Source organism: Lynx rufus, unplaced genomic scaffold (assembly GCF_022079265.1).
Source record: "Lynx rufus isolate CCGP_SWC_20201006 ecotype Redwood Valley unplaced genomic scaffold, mLynRuf1.p SCAF_6, whole genome shotgun sequence".
Taxonomy (NCBI): domain Eukaryota; kingdom Metazoa; phylum Chordata; class Mammalia; order Carnivora; family Felidae; genus Lynx; species Lynx rufus.
Window position 1 is genome coordinate 142,731,652 of NW_025814878.1, and position 20,877 is coordinate 142,752,528.

At 43.8% G+C, this 20,877-nt stretch overlaps 2 protein-coding genes and 1 long non-coding RNA gene across 3 annotated transcripts; 2 read left to right on the top strand and 1 right to left on the bottom strand.

Moving 5' to 3' along the window:
* Window positions 1-8,821: 8,821 nt before the first annotated feature.
* LOC124528455 (histone H1.4) lies at window positions 8,822-10,397 on the top strand. Its single transcript, XM_047102087.1, has one exon. It carries the CDS (start codon window positions 8,861-8,863, stop codon window positions 9,515-9,517), a length of 657 nt encoding a protein of 218 aa, XP_046958043.1. The 5' UTR covers window positions 8,822-8,860; the 3' UTR covers window positions 9,518-10,397.
* LOC124528484 (histone H2B type 1-M) lies at window positions 10,333-18,432 on the top strand. The gene is made up of 2 exons (XM_047102117.1): window positions 10,333-10,821; window positions 16,576-18,432. Exon 1 carries the CDS (start codon window positions 10,432-10,434, stop codon window positions 10,810-10,812), a length of 381 nt encoding a protein of 126 aa, XP_046958073.1. The 5' UTR covers window positions 10,333-10,431; the 3' UTR covers window positions 10,813-10,821; window positions 16,576-18,432.
* Window positions 18,263-20,314, bottom strand: LOC124528518 (uncharacterized). The gene is made up of 2 exons (XR_006966173.1): window positions 18,751-20,314; window positions 18,263-18,625 (listed from the first exon to the last, which is right to left on the bottom strand). It is a non-coding gene; the product is annotated as an uncharacterized LOC124528518 (long non-coding RNA).
* Window positions 20,315-20,877: the final 563 nt, after the last annotated feature.

The window sequence follows — 20,877 nt, forward strand, 5'->3', positions numbered from 1 at the left end:
ATCATGTCACGGTTCGTGAATTCAAACCTTGAGTTGGGCTCTGCCCTGACAGTACAGAGCCTTCTTGGGATTCTCTCTCTCCCCCTCTCTCTCTGCTGCTCCCCTGCTCTCTCTCTGTCACAATAAATAAACTTAAAAAAAACTACCCAGTAAAGTCATCCCCAAATTTCTGACCCATGGAAACTGTGTGAGATAGTAAATCCTTTTTATTATTTTAAGCCATTAAAGGTTGGGAAAATTTGTTATGCAGCAGTAGATAACTATAAAAGAGTCTGCCATTATGCCAAACTGCCACCATGTATGAATGAACAATCTGTGTAAATATATAGATCTTACATTTACAAACCAGCAAATGCATATAATGCAGGGGGAGTGAAGAGGAAAAGTAAAGGGATCCTGAGGAAATAATAATTGGAGTTATGATGGATAAAGAGGGAAAGTGAAGAACAGAGTAGAGATATGCAAGAAGGCCAGATGCAACCTGTTCTTATTCATTGAACCATCTCTTCTAAAGACACTGGCGACATCTTTGAAGAAATGGATGCCGAAGATACTGAGTTAGACAATGATTATGAGTTCAATGTTAAGGTTAACGAAGAGGTAGTTAATATCTCTGAAGTCATTGTTTCTCTAGGCACTCTCTTTCCAGACAGAAGACGGTATTTGTTGGGATTTTTGCCAGGATTAAGGGATCTGTGTTTGGACTCTTAAGAGTATATATGTAGACACTTATGCTTTATACTTTTATGCACTTCCAGTCCAAGAAAAGACACCCCAATCCTTCACCTCACCCCCAGATCCAAAACGCTCTCCACCTCCACCTTTTTCAAGGATCCTTCCTGCATCCAGATTCCATGGGATCTCCTTGCTGGTAACCCAGAGGACAAGTCCCTGACCTCTCTCGGGCTTTCATCTTGAAACAAGATGGATTTGTGGAGACTCAATGTGATTCAACATCCAAATTAAGTTTAGATTTCTTAGATTTTCTCTTGCCATATTTTTTATCTTTATTTCACTGATTTATTTAGCCTCGGGCCAACGTAGAACAACTTGACTGAGTTCAGAACTTAAAATACATGTAGGTACATATGTATACCAATGTAAATATGTAAGATAGATATAGAAATACACGCACACTCTATAAGGTAAAAAATGAGTTTGAGATCACCTCTTAAACTGCAGCCTCTAGCACAGATTTCCTTCAGTCTGCTGATTGAGACCTATTATTTATAAAAGCAGTTTAGTTGCCAGTAGTCAACTTTGTTGAAATTAAATAGAGAAGAGAGGAGAAAGAAGGGAAGGGACTGAAAGGGAAGGGAGGGGAAGGGAGTGAAGAAGAGAAAGTAGCAGAGCAAATTGCACAAAAAAAAACATACTTATTATTTTGTTTTGTCTTCAGTTAGGACACGCAGGATGAGGGGTAGGCCAGGGTGAATATAATGTTGTAAAACGTGTTTCTTTTTTTTTTAATTTTTTTTTTAATGTTTATTTATTTTTGAGAGACAGAGAGAGACAGCATGAGCGGGGGAGGGGCAGAGAGAGAGAGGGAGACCCAGAATCCGAAGCAGGCTCCAGGCTCCGAGCTGTCAGCACAGAGCCGACACGGGGCTCGAACTCACAAACCATGGGATCATGACACGGGGCTCGAACTCACAAACCGTGGGATCATGACCTGAGCCGAAGTCGGTCTCTCAACCGACTGAGCCACCCAGGTGCCCCAAGACGTGTTTCTTGATGCAGGCTATGACCAAAATGTTTTTAAGGCCACTGATCCGCTAATAAGTTACATGAAAATAAACTGAAATCATTACTGTTCAAGTTACAAAATATCTCAAAACTTAATTGCTAAAAACAACCGCCATTTTGTTATGCCCACAGACTTTGGACCAGGAATTTAGATAGAGCAGAACAGAGCTGGCTTGGATCTCTGCCATTATGTTTGGGACTTCAGATGAAAAGACTTTACCACTGTCAGTTGGAATAATCTGGAGCCTCGTCTCATATTTCTGGTCCTAGAAGTAGGATGGTTCAAATATTAAGACAGCCAACCAGAGTGCCCAAACATGGTCTCCAACAGAGGTTGGTTTCCTCACAGCCTGGTGGCCTCAGAATCACCAAAATTCTTCTCAGATAGCTCAGAGAGCAAGCCTGAGGGCTCCAGCAAATAAGGCAAAAGCTGGTTGCTCCGTACAACCTGGGCTCGGAAGTCACACAGCCTCAATCCCCCCACCCTCTTGGTGTGAGCTGTCACAAGTTCACTCAGCCTCGAGGGGACAGGAATTAGATTTGATGAGGGCGCAAGAGTCAAGACACGGTGGAGAAGGGAGTGTGGGTCAGGAAAAATTGCGGCAAACATTTTTGGAAAATTAAAGTTGCTTAATCATCTAACCAGGAGGATGTCCAGGCACAGGAAGCTAGATAGTAAATACATTGGGCCACGTTTATAAATGAAATATAACACAGTGCAACTCGACAACTAGAGCTCTCTCTTACCAATAATACAGAAGGGTGGTTCTTATTGAGGGAATAATCAAGACAGAGGAGTGAATACACTATGGTTTGGCACATATACATTTCAAAATCAGGACAAACTAAACCAGAACGTTCACGGATGTATATAGTAAATCTTAGATAAAAACCAAAGAAATAATTTCAGTGAAAGTCCAGAGAAAGATCAGAATGGTGTCTCAGCCTGTACTACCTGGTGTCTGGGAAACTTAGCATACAAAAAAACACAACAAAACACAAAAAAAATCTTCATCATATTTTTAAGGGAAGCATGTTGTTTGCTAATAATAAAGTAATTCATGGAACCATGGCTATGGTGAAAACTTGGAAAAAACATAAAAGCTTGGACACAAGAATAAAAGTCATCTACATTTCCACCACTATGGAGAATCTATGTCACATGGATGTTTTCCCTTTCTATGAAAAGTGTTACAACATGGTGAGATGTGAAGAGAAACTTTTTTTAGAAAACTTTTTATTTTGAACTAATTTTTAGATTATACAGAAGTTACAAAACTGGTACAAAAATTCCCTTGTAGCGCTCAACTGGCTTCCCCTAATGTTCATGTCTTACATAACCGTTGTACAACGACAATACAGGAAATGCGACAAAACAAAACAAACAAGCGAACAAAAGAACAGGAAATGGACATTGGCACAATGTTATTTACCAAATTTAGACTTTTCTTCAAATTTGACAAACCTTTCCACCGGTATCCTTTTTCTGTTCCAAGGTCTTATTCAGGATCCCGCGTTGAGTTCACTTATTGTTTTTCCTCAGGATTTTCAGGTCTATAATAGTTCCTTAGTCTGTCCTCATCTCTCCTGACCTTCACACTTTTGAGGACTACTGATGAGTTATTTTAAAGAATGCCACTCGATTTGAATTTGTGTGATGTTTCCTTTTCATTGGAGTGAGCTTATGCATTTCTGCCAGGAAATATCCCCAAAACAGGTGTTTTCTCACTTCAAGGAGTTCGTGATGTCCATATGTCCTATTACTTGTCACATTTACCTTGCTCACTTAGTTAAGGGATGTCTTCTGGGGTGAACCACTGTAAACTTATTACCTTTGTCTTCGTAGTTGATAGGTGTCTTAGGGAAGACACTCTGAGACTGAAAACCCTGCTGTTCCTTTAACTTCTGCCTGGCGATTTTAGCATCCACATGTGGATTGTATCCGCAACGAGGGAGAGTTGTCTTTCTCGTGAAGTATGTATGTACTTATGGATACATATTTTATTCTAGAGAGCTAAAAAAGTCCGACATCACCGATTTTTATTTTGTTGCTCAAATGGCAGCAGCTTTGGTCATTAGTAGCTCCTTGAGACTGGCTGCCATGTTTTTTTCAAAGTTTCCATCTTTTAGAAAACATTTCCTTGTCTTCTGGTACCACAAGATGTTCCAGGCCCATCCTGTCTTTTGCCTGTTCCCTCCTTGGAATCAACCACTTATCCAAGGAGCCCTGGTTCTTTTTATTGGAGAATGATACTTAAAGGCCAGATGTGCTGGGTTCCTTCCCCAACCCTATCGCTTTTAACAGTTTATTTTACTGGTACATGTAACATTACTATAGTTGGAAGAGTCAGTTACACCAACAGACATATTCAATAAACCGTTACTCCCTCCTCACCCTGACGCTCTGTTCCCCTTTCTCCCTTCTTTATACTCCTTTCTAACCCTCCCCCACTGCCATAGATAACCCATCTCCTTTATTTTTGGTTTATCCTTCCTGTACATCTTCCGCACAAATAAGAAGAAGGTGTGTTTTCTTATGTCCTCTTCTTTCTCCTATGGAGGGTGTCATACTATGGATACTCTTTTGCACTTGGCTTTTTCACTTAGCCATACATCCTAGAACTTGCTCCTTTTTACTTCCGAGAGATGGTTCTTACCCATTTCTGTAGCTTCGTATTCTTAAGTATTGCAAGTGTACCCTAGTTCATTTCAACGTTCTCTTATGGGTTGATAATAAAGTTCTCCCCGACGTTTTATAGTTCCAAACAATGTTGCAAGTCAATAGTCTAGGGTGTGCAATCCACACTTGGATTGAATGGTGTGCAATCCACACATGGTTGAATGAGATAGAAAGAATAAGAATTTGTAAGGTAACATATAGGTCCTTTTACGAAAAATTTGCCAGAAATGTTCTACACCAAAAGCTAAGATAGAGTACCTATTAAAAGTCCACAGAGGGGAAGTCTGTCCCAACAGACAGAGTTCCAAAGGTGATCCACACAGTGACCACAGTCCACGGTGCCACATCCTTTGCGTACGTAATACACCTCCTGTGCGGAAACTCGGGAAGGACTCGTTTGTCCTGCAAAAAGCACCTCATCCCCAAACTCTGTCTTCACTAAAGCACTCATGACAACATTAAAATAGCCAAGTGCAAAGTCAAGTGCTTGGAACCCAGAATGATGGAGTAAAAGGAACCAAGTACAAGCTTCCTATGCCTTTAACTTGTCTGCAAATCATATTGTTGCGCCTCTTCCCACAATTGCTATCGTGGCCACCATTCACAACATGCTCCCCATTGTCCATCACTTGGGTTTTTTTTTTTTAGAGGCTTAAAAAAAAGTCCGTATCAGGAAATCCCCCCTTTTTTTTCTTTTACCTCATTAGAGATTAAAAACTTGAGAATACTTCATGAGTTCAAGAAATTCCATGAGGAAGACTCCTCCCACTCTAGCCTATGATCCCACACAGCAAAAAATACGTTTCACATGGGAGGCATCAGCACACAGTCAAAGAACTGAGTGCATAACTGAAGCCACAGGCATTGGGCACTGGTATTGGATATTCTAGTCTAGTTCAGGAAGAAAGAAAGAAAGAAAGAAAGAAAGAAAGAAAGAAAGAAAGATGGAGGAAAGGAGGGAGAGAGAGAGAGAAATAATGAAAGAAAGAAAGAAAGAAAGAAAGAAAGAAAGAAAGAAAGATGGAGGAAGGGAGGGAGAGAGAGAGAGAAAGAATGAAAGAAAGAAAGAAAGAAAGAAAGAAAGAAAGAAAGAAAGATGGAGGAAAGGAGGGAGAGAGAGAGAAAGAATGAATGAAAGAAAGAAAGAAAAAGAAACACGTGGCCTGTGCTACTAAATTGATTTCACAACCTCTAGTGATTATTCAGACCTACCGTCTGGAAAACACATTAAGAGCACATACTTTGAAGTCAGACAGATGTGAGCTGGAAACCTAGATGTACCTGTCAGCAACAGCCTGCTCAGAAGTCCTTAGCCGGTGCAAGTCCATATGCTCCTTTGTAAAATAGGGACAACAGCCCAGGCTAGGGATGGTTACATTGACCAAGTAAGAATGTAGGTAGCACAGAGTACAATGACCAGTAAGTGGAAAGGGTAGCTTTTATGGAGAATGATAAAGTGAGAGGGGCACCTGGTGGCTCAGTCCCTTAGGCTTCCGACTTCGGCTCAGGCTATGGTCTCAAGGTCTGTGGGTTCGAGCCCCACTGCAGGGTCTGCACTGACAGCTCAGAGCCTGGAGCCTGCTTGGGATTCTCTGTCTCCCTCTCGCTCTCTGCCCCTCCCCCACCTGCATGCGCACGCCCGCTCTCTCTCTCAAAATAAGTAAGCATTTTTAAAAATTAAAAAAAAAAAGAATGATAAAACGGGATGAGGAGCAGAGATGCCATACTAGGGGCTTCTGGGAGTCCACAGGAAACCAAGGCTTATCCACCCCGCGTGGATGGAAAATCATGAAGCATGGGAGGCTTTGCCATCACTTCCTCACCCTTCCAGAGCCCACTTGAGTGCCCAGTCAGGTGGGAATCCAAGGGAGTCAGGGTTGGATTGCTGCAACACACCCTCTCAACCTGGGGTCACGTCTGGCATGTCACAGGCAAGTCCAGAAATCTGCAGGAACCCTCGCATGACAGAAAACGGGTTTGACCTGTTGGTCACCTCCAGGGACAGCAGTAGTTCCCAGACTCAGCTGGACATCAGAGGGAACCAGGGACTTGTTAGATATTCTGAGACTCCCTGGAGTTACTGGTTCAGAATCATCTGAAGAAAGACTTTGGAATCTAAACTTAAAATACAAGTACACACACACACACACACACACACACACACACCCTAGGTAGTTGGAATAGGGCCAGCCAAGCTGATAGATCAATAGTAAAGTAGAGCCTTTGGTGTTACTCTTATGCCATCATAGAAGAGTGTCAAATAAACATTTGCTTTCATAGTGGGAGATGCTCAATGTATTCTTTGAACCCATCAGTTCATTTTATTGATGGGAAAACACACTGTACCAGCGGAGACAAGCATAGGTGAGTTGAAAGATCACAGAATTTGGAGACATTAAGTCCCTCAACGTCAGAAGTGTAAGGATTACATAGGCTCAAACCAGACATTTAAGAGAAAACTTCAATGGGTTGTGCAAATTTCAGCCATTTGCAAAAGTTATTGTTTGTCATTGAAAATGAGTATAACACACTGTTCTGGGATTGAATGCCCATAAATCAGTTTCCCTAGTAACTATCAACTGGTCTGTTTTGGAACCTTATCCTCTCCCTTTTTATATTAATATATACCAAAGGGCATATTTATTTTTCACTAGCATGCACTAATTACATTGAAATGTTTATACATTAAGGCTTTAAAAATACAGATTATTTACGTTGATTTTATACCAGCATTAACTTAAGTAGCACTAATCTGAAACTTGTAATTAATGTTGTATCAAAGGTATATATTCTCTTTTGATTTCAGTAGTAAGGTCTGTTGTGCAGGGAGATTTGTGGCGACAAAACCGAAAATTACCGTGATGCCCAATGCTGTGTTACAACCAGCTACACTCAAAGAATGGTGTCGTATCACTTTATAGCACTGGCCAAAATGGTACGTTGTCTCTCAAGTACGTGGCTTGCAAGTTTTTAAAGACAATTCCAGCCAGACCATTTTCCAGGAATGATTTCTTTAGTTGGATGGTCATTGCTAACATAGACTCTCTGTTGATTGGGCAATTACCCAGACAAACCCATCTTTCACAGATCTTGCAAAGGATGTCTTCAGAGGACCATGACTTAACTTGCATAGTCCCGCAAAGATCCACCTCTGAGATGCAAATCTGCACTTGCAATTCAATCCAACACGTAACTTGTTTTCTTTTTTATGGATGTCTGGGAAGCATAGGGCCATTATCTTCATGACGGAAGCCATAGTTCGTAGGTGGACTAGCCATTCATCAGCTATTGAGTATTGAGTATTGAGTATTGAGTATTGAGCCATTCATCAGCTATTGACAGGGTCTGGGTTGCTCTAATAATGGGAGTAGATATGTCATCATTTACACTTCGAACGTATTGCCCCATACGATCAACGCTTGAATTTCATCTCTAACTCGTTTCTTACAGTTTAATCCTGAAGAATGTGCCAAAGAACCCCGCAACACTGCAAATTCCTCAACGTGTCCCTCCACTTCCAATGATTTTATGGACCTCATCTCTGTGTTATTTGAAAATTAATCCTTTTGCATCTGTCCACCCTGACTATGTTTTGGGGTCCCCTTACCGTCCCAAATAATCCTGAATTCAAGGTATCTAAACTCGTGGAGCAGTTGTCCAGGGAAAAGAGAAGCAACAGCCCCGCCCCCAACCCTTGGGAGCAGAAAGGAAAAGAATTATCCTAAAGAATTATTTAAAAACCCAGATGCAGCCGACAGAAATAAAACCATGACTGCATAGACTGATGTCCCAGGGGTCCAAAATCTAACCCCAAATGGGCAATAATTTGTTTGCCATTAAACTAAACCAGTTTGATGAACTCAAATGCCCTCGGCTCAATAGGCAGGACTCTCCGAGGAGCCTGTGTTACTTCCCTCACTTAAGCGCAGATTTGTAATAAAAATCTTAGTGCCAGTGGCACGGTTTTTGGACATATAAGAAGCTAACCACTTGGAGAATCCTATTTGAGAGGTCAGAAAACTCCACAGTTAAAGATCGGTTTATAATTTACGAAGAAAATAGAAAGTTTTGTTTCTCTGAGTTGAAATTTGAAGAGCACGGCGGGAAATATTGTAAGTTTCTGGCATAAAGCTTTGTGCTTTCTTCATAATTTGAGACCGGCGTGAAGCCTGAGGCTTCAGGGATCATTTTGTGAGAAAAACCGGGCGATTCGATGTAGAGAATTTTGATATTTTTGGCATTTTTTGAGGTGTAACAAACACAACTCGGGATCCGAGAGGACACTCTGCGGCTGCCAGCGAGGCGGGCTGGACAGCGCACCAATCACGGCGCAGCTCCGCCCTATATAAACGGGAGGGCGCAGCGGCGCGGCCCGAGTCCCGGCCAGTGCCTCCGCTTCCGGCTCGAGTCGCTCTCCCTGCGCCCGCCTTCGACATGTCCGAGACCGCGCCCGCCGCGCCCGCCGCTCCGGCCCCCGCCGAGAAGACGCCCGTGAAGAAGAAGGCCCGCAAGTCCGCAGGCGCCGCCAAGCGCAAGGCGTCCGGGCCGCCGGTGTCCGAGCTCATCACCAAGGCCGTGGCCGCCTCCAAGGAGCGCAGCGGCGTGTCCCTGGCCGCGCTCAAGAAGGCGCTGGCGGCCGCCGGCTACGACGTGGAGAAGAACAACAGCCGCATCAAGCTGGGCCTCAAGAGCCTGGTGAGCAAGGGCACTCTGGTGCAGACCAAGGGCACCGGCGCCTCGGGCTCGTTCAAGCTCAACAAGAAGGCGGCGTCCGGGGAGGCCAAGCCCAAAGCCAAGAAGGCGGGCGCGGCCAAGCCCAAGAAGGCTGCCGGGGCGGCCAAGAAACCCAAGAAGGCGACGGGGGCCAGCACCCCGAAGAAGAGCGCCAAGAAGACCCCAAAGAAGGCGAAGAAGCCCGCGGCGGCTGCAGGAGCCAAAAAGGCAAAGAGCCCGAAAAAAGCGAAAGCAGCCAAGGCCAAGAAGGCGCCTAAGAGCCCAGCGAAGGCCAAAGCCGTGAAACCCAAGGCGGCCAAGCCAAAGACCGCCAAGCCCAAGGCAGCCAAGCCAAAGAAGGCAGCTAAGAAGAAATAAGTTTCTTTGGCCTACTGCTTAGAAGCTCAACACAACCCAAAGGCTCTTTTCAGAGCCACCCACAGACCTCAAGGAAAGAGCTGTTGCACTGTGTTCCTTGGGGGGCGTGGCCGGAGGGAGGACACCACCTCGGTGGGGCGGTCCCTCGAGCACGGAGCGGCGTCTCCTGGCAAGGCTTAGTTCCGTGCACCCCCTAAAAACTTGTACGTGCGGGGGTTTCAGTAAAGGCCCTGGAAGCCTATCCACGACCCAAATTCCAGGTTATTTCTCGAGTAGGCTGGTCAGTTGTAAATTTCTCCCACACTGACGGCCAGGGTGAGAGTGAGAACAGAAGTCTGGGAAGCGTTATTTCCCAGGCATTTGCTAGTACAGCTACGTACGGTGTTTGACCTCCTGACCAGCCCGGCGCAATAGAGCAGGTTGCTAATCAATGAGGCGAGCTGGGAAGGACTATGGGCTTCGGTCCAACGGCCACTTACTACCCCGCCTAAAGCCTGACTCATCCTAACCGCCAGATACCGACTGGTGCAGGCCCCAGACTCCAAGCACGAAGCCATACTAGCCAGCAGGGAGTGGTCTACACCTATAAACCGAAAGCGAGGATGTCCTCCGTAAAAGTTTCAGTGACTGAAATCTACGGCGCAAGTTCTTTAACAGGCTTATTTATAGTAGCTTTAGGCAGCCTACTCTAAGCCTTCTGATTGGCTCGAAGCAAAGTAAGGAAGCAGCCAATGAAAAGCTAGACCTGCAAGTATCTTTTACATCCGCATTTGTGACGACACACTAAAATTAATCCAATCGCGGACGAAATCTTACTAACCTCATTTGAATACCGCATCTATAAATAAACGTGGCTTTGGTGCCGCGAGTTATTTTCCCAGCTCTTAGTTATAGCGTATTAACTTCACGCCGCAATGCCTGAACCCACCAAATCCGCCCCGGCGCCGAAGAAGGGCTCCAAGAAGGCGGTGACCAAGGCGCAGAAGAAGGATGGGAAAAAGCGCAAGCGCAGCCGCAAGGAGAGCTACTCGGTGTACGTGTACAAGGTGCTGAAGCAGGTGCACCCCGACACCGGCATCTCGTCCAAGGCCATGGGCATCATGAACTCGTTCGTCAACGACATCTTCGAGCGCATCGCGGGCGAGGCGTCGCGCCTGGCGCATTACAACAAGCGCTCGACCATCACGTCCCGGGAGATCCAGACGGCCGTGCGCCTGCTGCTGCCCGGGGAGCTGGCCAAGCACGCCGTGTCCGAGGGCACCAAGGCCGTCACCAAGTACACCAGCTCCAAGTAGACTCGCCAAGTAAGCGCCCTCTTACCCAACCCCAAAGGCTCTTTTCAGAGCCATGCATGTTTTCAACAAATGAGGTGTAACCCTTTCATTACGGAAGCTGTTTTCCAGGATCTGGTAATCTAGCACGACTCAATTTCTGGTTAGGGCTGCGTAGAAAGTATTTTCAAGTTACTCTGTCAGTAACACCTACAGTATAAATTGCATGCTCACCATAAACAACGATTCTCTACATCCATTATTCCTTCGGTTTCACCAAACTAGACCTTAATTTTAAATGAAACGCCATTGCAAGTGTACAACTCCTGGTTCCGTGGGCCGGGCTCCAAATTGATCGTCACGTTGTTCAGGCAGTTGATAAGGAAGGAGCTTACCCAGAGCACAAAGGAGCCTGCTCTGAAAACTTTGTTCTCCTCACCTTTTTTTTTTTCTTTTCCTTTTTAATGTATGGAGGTGATACTGAAAACTGCCGAAGGCCGTGGGAGCGTCCGGTAAATGTACGTGGGCTTTTCTGGTCGGCCTGCTTTGCAGCCGCTCCCATATCTGTTTGCTCTGAGCAGCCGGCCAGGGAGGGGGCCTCTCTGGGGGAGGAGGGTGGCAGAGTCTATACTGTATCCAAAAGTCGCAGCGGGACCGGAAGGGAACGTGTCCGGGCTCCGAGAGGCCTTCCAGTCCTGTCAGTTACCGTCGCCTCGGTCCTAGGAAGTCCTATTTCGCTTACAGTCTTTGGGAAGCATTCAGCTGTAAAGTCCTCTGGGCCACGAGACAGAGGCCCACTACTCAGTCCCATCAGGTGTGTGACTGTGGTGAGGCGATGCCCCCCCCCCCGGGACCGAGGCCCCCTTCTCAGCACCCTGGCCGCTTCCTTGGCATACCCTTGAGGTGAGGCCGGAGTGGAGGTTGGAAGGGAAGGAAAGCCTTTCGGGCAGGCAGCGGTTTCTGTTGCACAAGCTTCGCCGGCCTGAAGGGTTTCAGCTGCTGGGGAGTGAGGAAAATGTAGACTTTCTTTATTATTCGCCAAGAAACCTGATGAGAAATCTTTCCTGGTGACGCTGACGCACCTGCCGGGTCACATCCTCAGGGTAGAAGGTGAGCTAGAAACGAGCACACACACAGACACACACACATGCACACAGACCCACACTCGCCACGGACGATGGCAAGGAAGAGGGTGCCCCGAGCCTTGGTGCTGAGCAAGGTAGATTCTGCCACCGGCAATCTGGAATACTATCCATTGGTTTCTGGCGTCAATATCACAGGGATTCAAACACCCAGGTTGAGAATTAATTTAGGGATTAAGCCCAAGCTGGCTTTGTGCCCCTGAGCACCTGGATAATGCAAACGCTAATCCTCTCTGGGGGAATGAGCTTCATTGTGGGCCTCAACAAATCCCCCATAGGACACCTGGAAGAAAAGGAACGAGAGGCTTCCTACAGGACATTAGCACATTATTCAACAAGACACTGTGACCCAGAATAAGAGCAGGGAAATAAATGGAGTAAAAGGAAATTAACAGATACAGATTTCAAGTGGCTCACTTTAATAACTTTTAAAAGAAAAAGGGGGAGACACCTGGGTGGCTCAGTTGGTTGAGCGCACAACTCTTGATTTGGGCTCAGGTCAGGATCCCAGGGTTGGTGAGATCAAGTCCCATCTGGCTGAATGTGGAGCTAGCTTGAGTTTCTCTCTCTCTCTCTCTCTCTCTCAAAATAAGTAAATAATTTATTATTTACAAAGGGGGAAAAAGGACTATTTGAAATATGCTGAGAGCCTAAGAGAATGCAAAGAATGACCACAAAGATTTGAAAAAAAGAACCAAATACAAATTCCAGATACACACACACACACACACACACACAATTAATTATAAGAAAATTAATATTTAAAAAGCTTGCTGGATAGGCTAAATAGCCAATTGGACCCAGCTGAAGAATTTTCATGAACTCTGTAAGCAGGTCTTAATTATCCAAAATCCAGAGAGAGAAAAGTAAAAGTGAATTCAAGAGATCTGGAATTGGTAGCAAAATTGTCTGAAATACATCTAATCTTGGTACCAGAAGGACAACCAGAGAGAATGATGCTGATGTGAGCTTTCAAAGATCATGGCTGAGGATGTTTTAGAGTTAATGGATTACTCGTGTAATTAAAAATAAATAAAATAGAGTGAAAACTGATATAAAAAAGGGGGGGTCACTGCATCACACTGTGACCTAAGCCCCATAAACTCTCACAAGAGATAGAAGGCTGATTACAACAAGGTTGTGTCTTCGACCTGTTCTGACAGGTGCCATCAGACTGAAATACTGTTATAAATACTTGGGGGGGAGGGGAGGATAATTGAGAAATTATTTACATGCACTCTATACCTATCTGATTACTAAACTTTGTAATTCTAATCGATATTTAATGGACTGTCTTGCTTTTCAGTGCATATAATACTATAATTAGGGAATTTAAAAAAATTAATATTCTTTCCAATAACTATTTATGTTAATTACATTATCATGTTATTGTATCAGGTAAAATCACAAACTGGATGCCATATAGGTATGCTCTCAGTCATCATGGTCTTTTTCCTCTTTTTCATCAAAGTGGCTTTGGTAGTTCATGACATAAAAATTTGTTTCCCTGCTCGTTCACGTGTGCACGTGAGTGTGTGTGTGTGTGTGTGTCTGTGTCTGTGTGTGTGTGTGTAATCTGTATGTGTTGCTTAGTTTACTTCTAAATTTATTTTAAGTCTTTTTATTAGGAATGATATATGAATTTTTGCCATTTGATGAGCTCATGTGCTTTTTCTCCTTTATCCTGCCACAATGAATATATGTAGATTTCCTAATGTTAATCTATACTTGCATCCCCAGCCCAAATCTTACGTGGTCATGTTATATTATTATCTTAAATATCAGCTGCATACATTTTAATATTTTAGAGTGTTTTTTTTTCCCTACTCGAGTCACACTCTCTTTTGGGTTTAGCCATATCAGATTTTGTCATTAAGATTATTGTAACTCTCCTCTATTATCTACTGCTGTGTAACAAACTACCCAAAACTCAACAGCTCAATCCATGAACATTTCTTCCCTCAATTTGTTTCTGGGGATCAGGAATCCACAAGTGACTTAGCTGGGTGGTTCTGCCCAGGGTCCCTCGTGGGGCTGAAGTTGAGATGTACACACAGGCTGCAGTCCCCTGAGGGCTTGACCACAGCTGGAAGATTCCTTATTTCTTACCAGAGTTGGCTGGCTGCCCTCCTGCACGAGTTCCTGTTGGCTGTTGGCAGGAGAACCACAGTAACACCTCAGTTCCCTGCCAGGAACCCTCAGGAGGGTAAATCTCTTCAAAATGTGGTAGCATTTCTCTTGCAGAAAGAGAAGTCAGGCAGAGAATGTACCCTTGAAGTCTCTGTGACCTAGTTTTGAATGTCACATGCTGTCACTTCTGCCACTTTCTACTAATTAGAAGCAAGTCACTTTAAATGTGGCATGTAATCAGAAGGGGAACTGGGTTCCAGCTCACCCTTCCAGGTAAGGATGTGAACATATTGTGAAATTTTCACATCATTTTTTAATGCTTTAATTACTCGATTATAAAAAGTATTTGTTATTTAAGGAGTAGTCAGAAATCATCTAGACCTAATTCCTTTAGGTCGTTAAGAATTCCAGGAGTTAGGGGCGCCTGGGTGGCGCAGTCGGTTAAGCGTCCAACTTCAGCCAGGTCACGATCTCGCGGTCCGTGAGTTCCAGCCCCGCATCAGGCTCTGGGCTAATGGCTCAGAGCCTGGAGCCTGTTTCCGATTCTGTGTCTCCCTCTCTCTCTGCCCCTCCCCCGTTCGTGCTCTGTCTCTCTCTGTCCCAAAAATAAATAAACGTTGAAAAAAAAAAAATTAAAAAAAAAAAAAAAAAAGAATTCCAGGAGTTAGACTAAAATTGACCACAATCCACAAAGACAAAAGCCAATGAAATTCCTCATGATGTCCTGATGGACTTCTCCCTGAGATTGTAAGGACCGAACAGTTGTCTCTGTAGTCAAATAAACCAGCACGTTGCCAGTATATAGAGAAAATGTTGAATGAATTGAATGAATTCAACAGAGAAATCGTAAACAGCCATCTGTACAACAAATCTCTGCTTCATGATGGTTGTAGGAATATCCAACAAAACTAGTAGGTTTGGAAAAGATAAATTAAAAGGGAAAACAAATACAATAAAAAGATAAAACCCCAAGCAGAGAGCTAGCCTCTTCTCTGCTGTCCTATCACTCCCTTTCAGTGTATTCAATAAACTTCTAACTCCTTGGGGGGGGGGGGAAGGTAAAATCTGAAAAATACTTTGGCCTATGCAAATATAACAAATTAATGATATAAAAATCAATGATATAAAAAATAAAAATTAATAAAATTTAAAGTGGGACAAGAAGTAAAAGCTCAATTAGTTGATTTAAGAGGTGGAATTTGAACTTATGATTGAGTCAGACTTAAAAGTAAACTACAATGTTTCAAGTGTAAGGTAACAGACTAAGAGGTAGGAGAAAGACATACAAGAAGAAACTAAAGAGATTAATTTAGTCATGAAGGCTTATAAGGAGATCCATGACATGTGTCAAAATTCTTACTAGATTGTAGCATGGCGACAGTTCAGAGTATTACTATAAATCAGCTCATTCAAGAGATAGTCAATTGAACATCTTTGAGTCAGACACGGGCATGGGCACTGGAAATACAAAAAGAGGTGAGGGTGTCCTTGACCTTCTGGAGCTCTCAGGTTAGTAGACCATCAGTGAAACTTATAGCTACATCTTCAATTTTTTTTTTTATTATTATTATTATCACTCACTAAGACCTAAAAAAGTGTTTACCACTCTTTGGAAATCCACCGGCAGGGGAATAGACTTGGGCTCCCATGGAAACTACAAAGCTCCTTAAGACAAAATGTTCATCCCAATATTTGAGTACTAAACAGAATCTAGTAATACTAATATCATTGTGACACAGTGCAAAGTTCAGGTACACTCCCATAAGCGTCCCCTCACGTCTGACACCAAGTGCAAAGATGAAGGGTCTCCAAAACCATCCTCGGATTTGATCATTCACTAGAATTATACCACAGAATCCACTAAAAGTTGTTACACCCAAGGTTGGGGGTTATTTATTACATCAAAAGGATACAGATTACACATAAGCCAAGGTGAAAGGCACATGGAGCACAGGCTTACCAACTCAGAGCTTCTGGTAGGTCCTTTCCCAGTGGAGGCCGGGGGAGGGTCTATGTCTCCCTGCCGCACAACAATATTGGCACAACACACAGACATTGCCAACCTAGAGGATTTGTCATATGAACATGGTTGACTGTCCACGTGGCTGAACTTTAGTCAGCAGGCCCTCTGGAGGTAGCCCACATGCCACATGACCCAAAGCCCCCAACATAAGTGACATTATTACCCTATCCTGTGCAGCCCAGGGCTTCTAGGTAAACAAAGATCATCTTATCATGCAGGACATTCCATGAGCCTAGAGATCCCCTCCCAGCAAAGGGCAAAGGCCACATCTCTCTTTGGATAAAATTGGTTCTTCACCATACACATCGTCATAAGTAAAACCATAGGTTTACCGTTTTGATTAGATGGCTATGATTGACCATAACTTGAATTTTCCAACTATTTTCTTTTTTGATGGTTCTGTCAATGGTTTGGGTTTATTTAGATCAACTGTGGACCCAAAAGTTATAAGGAGATTTCTAATTGAAGGCAATGTTTTTGTACTTTATTCAGATGAACAACTTCAGCAGTCTCCTCCTTGACTTATACTCCCACTGCCCTCCACACCCTGGCGGCAGCAAAGAAGACTTAGGAGAGGTGGCGATCACGCTGGGGAAAGTTCAGAGTTCTTAACCTTCATTTTGGTGGCGTGGACACACAGCGCTACATAGAAGAAAACGCTCCCTTTGCTTTACATGGACAGCGGCACTTGACTGACTTTTCCTTTCACCAACCGTGAAATTGCTACCGTGGAAAGGGAACAGGAATTGTAGAAAAGTGAAGGACTAACGTTTTCGAATTTTGTCTAAAAGTTTAACTGTGAATGTTAAGCTGCATTTCATAAATACAAAACAATAAAAGTATCACAGCCAAATGGTGGCTATTTTTTAGGAATAGGGAGAAGAAAGAAGGTGAGAGCTGAGAAAAAGAATGAAAGAAGCAAATGGCTACTGCGAAAGGGAGCGCCAGAGCCTGAAGACCAAGGGGAAGGCACAGAGGAAGATAGTTGGAGAAAGCAGAGGGAAAAGAGGGAGATGAAGAGCTAGACCTTGTTATGAGTTTGACCCTTCAGCTGGGAATAGAACATTTTAGTACCTCAAATAGGCCCCATATTTCTTGGGTTTGGGGGTGAGTGGATGGTTACAATGTTACCACATCTGGGAGACACTCTCTGACCAGCAAATGCACATGTTGCCCTTCAATCCAGCTCTTAACTTGTTCTGTTCATTCTTCTTCATTACCCTTAGCATAACTGACATGAATTTGCATATTCTTGGTTTCCTCTTCCCATTCTCCAGACTCTAAGGTCCATTGGGCAGAGTTAGTCTTTTTTGCTGCTGACTCCCCAATGCCTAAGGCTGTTCCAGACACACAGTAGGCTCTCTATTAGGATTTACAGCAATCATAACGAGTTAAAGTACACATATATAACAACAGGGACAGGGGCCAGAGGTGAGTTGTTGCAATGGCTCAAAAGAATGAGAGACAGCATTCCTGAGTCTCACTTTTCACATCTACACAACAAAAATAATAGTATACTACTTCTTAGAGCTATTTTAAGGATTAAGATAATTCATGCAAAGCTCTTAAATCAGTCTTGAAATAATTTTGTAAGTGCTTAGCCAATGTTAACAAGTATTAGATTTCTTTAGTCATTGAATTAAAATGAAATCAGAGGGGCCAATTCTCTTCAGGTCAGAAACTAAAAGAAGAAAATGCAAGCCTTTGAACTGCTTGAATTCCACCTGTGGAAGGATAACTGGAGGATTTGGAACAAAGATCTTATTGTCCAGGTTTCTCTTTACTGGTTTGAGTCATTATGTGTTCATGCTAAAAATGACTAAAGTGTAGGTAATATTGGAGCAGAGATTCATTATACAACCACATGTAAAAAACAAAACAAAACAAAAAAAATCTTTCTTGTACATCAAATAGTAAGGCTAATGGCAAAATGGCACCTAACAAACCCTTTTTATTTCTTCAATTGGGGAGAGATATGAATGCAGAGAAGAAATGAATGCAAACAGTAACTGAAAAGTGAATCAGCCATAGAATTATGAAGTATGAAAAGTGATCTGCCTGAGAAGGATTGATTAGTATGAATATTCTGCCCGAATTTAACCCATCCTGGTTTGGTGTTCACGGATTCATTAGAAGGAGAGCCTTAGCGAAGAAGAAGAAACTAAACAGTGTTCTAGCATTTTCGTTTTATTTGTTGTTTTAATTATGAAAATAGAATTTACTGCTGTTACAGGCCTACAGAGAATCATTATTTACCATGGACTATGTTTGCTGGAGAAGTCTAAATGAGGAGGGCAAAAAGTCTGTAAATGAGATGTTAGGATCAATAAAATTTGTGGAGAAATGGAATTCCACATTCCTTGTTGACCCAAATCATTCCCCGAGATCTCTCCTTTTTAGACACACATATATTTTTCACTTTATCTTCTGGCATCGAAGTCTGAGTGGGTAAAGCCTAAGCACTGTTTTGGCTCTGGTAACGATCTTGAAGGTAAGCAGCTTGGGTTAGCTCAGCTGACATTTGAGGTGTCACTTCCAGCACCTGAATTAAGGGAAACACAATACTTAGAAGCAGTCTCAAAATTCAGCGTGTACCAAAACTACCTGGAGCATTTTTAAAACATAGATTACTGCCCTCCCCCCCCCCCCCCCCAGCTTCTGATTCACCAGATCTGTAGCAGGATCCGGTTATTTGCCGGTTGTATTATCCAGGTGATGCTGATGCAGGAAGGCCAGGGAATCACACCGTGCTTTCAACCAGAAGAAGGGATTTCCTTGAATTACGAATGCCAAACAGCAACACAAACCCGTCACATTCAGGTCTAAACTGGAACTGGAAAGTCCTAAAAATTCGCAGCGACTGTCCTGCATCTTCCGCGTCCACGCAGGCATGGAAATGACCCTGTGGCCCGGCAGGCCCCGCCTCCGCACAGCCAGTCTCATAGCCACGCCCCCACGCCGGCTCTCTCATTGGCCCGTCCTGCGACGCCCCCACACGCCGGCTTTCTCATTGGTCTGTCCTGCCGCGCCCCCCACGCTCGTTCCCTCAGTGGGCCTTCCTGCAACGCCCGTCCATGACGCCCCCTGATTGGGCCGTTTCCGCGGCACGCGTCCCGCCCCCAACGAGCCTCACGTTGCGCCTGCGCCACGTTTCGTTTTTCGGGCTCCGCGGTGGGGTCGTTCGTTTTCTCGGTTGGTGGCGTCGCCGCCGGCAGGCTGTTTCCCGTTTCGTCCCTTTCTGGTGCGCAAACCGTGGCGACCCGGCCTCGCCGCGCGGCCGCTGGACGTTCGCAACAATCCAGCGGGCCGTCCGCAGATGAGAGCGCGGAACTGAGCGGTGCGCGGACCGAGCCGCGGGGCAGCAGCTTCCCTGGTCGGCCTCCTCTCCGGCCGTTTCCGAGCTGGCCCGGCCTCGCTGCCCAGTGGCCGAGGACACCCTCGCAGTGGCCGCGCAGGACGCCCGGCTTGCACAGCCCCTGTTTACCGTCCTCGTAATTGTAGGGGATTTCGTGTGAGCACTGCGTGTACCTATGTCTGTGTATGTGGGTAATTTTATTTCCTACTCGGATAACCATGCTTTTTAATTTCATATTCGGGTGCACGCAGGTCTAAATCCTTTAGGCACGGTCGGCACAGAGCCCAGGCCCCACAGTACTTTCAATGGCTCATGAAAATTTTGTCATTTTCTCTGAAATCAGAAGATAAATATTAACTGTGAAGTTGACCAAAAGGCTCTAATATGTAATGTTAATACATTTACGTTTGTGTAATTTTAATAACGTTATTAATTTTATTATTTTAATGGAGGGAGAGGCCCAGGAAGGCAAAAGTCCCTAGGGCCCACAAAAATCAGTGAAACTGCGAGCAGATAGCACACAATCCTTCTCATCTATCTTTGTGTATTTAATTTTTTTTTTTTTTTTTTTTTTTTTTGCAAACACCCAGATACATTTCTGAGTACTTTCCAGATGTTAACTCAGGTGTTCCTCATAATACACACGTGAACTATTGTTATTCTAATTACCCCCATATATATTGAGTCACCTTAAGCTTAAAATTATTTTTACCCAATGTCCTACCATTAGTAAATGGCAGAGGGGATTCTTATTCTAACCCAGGCAGTTTAGGTCCAGGGTCCCTGCTCTTACCCCCTAGAGTAAAGACATCATCTCTTGGCAACCATATGCAATTAATTCAAGTAACAGCAGGTAAAATTTACACCAAACTCTAGCCAGGCTCCTCTGAGCCTTCTCAACTCGACTTATAAAAGCTTGGACAAGCATTAAAATCGTTTTCACAGATCAAAGCTATATCCCTAAGATGACCCTAGCCCTTCTTAAAGTGCATGCCCTAAATCAAGACCCACCATTCTTTATTTTTCCTTTTCTCTTCCTTTCTTTCTTAGAATCATCTTCAATGTTTTAGCTCACGAACGTGTGTTTTACAATGTTACCAAAAATCCAGCGACATTTTGTGGCATAACATTAAATTTTTAGTGTATTCTGGAATTTATGAACATTTTAGCATGGTGTCATCACAAAACATAAACACGGTGAAGTGTAGGTCTCTTTAAAGTCAATCTTGTTTTACATCCTTCGATGACATTTTATAGTTTATTCATATAGATTCGAATTTTTTTTTCTTGGACTTAGAATCCTTAGAATCTAAAGTACTGTTGTGAATAACGTCTGGTTATTAATTTCAGTTCCAGCCGAGGCATTGCTAATGTATACAAAGGTCATGAATTTTGTGTGCTGATCATGTGTCCACTAACGCTGTCGAGCTCTCTCAGAT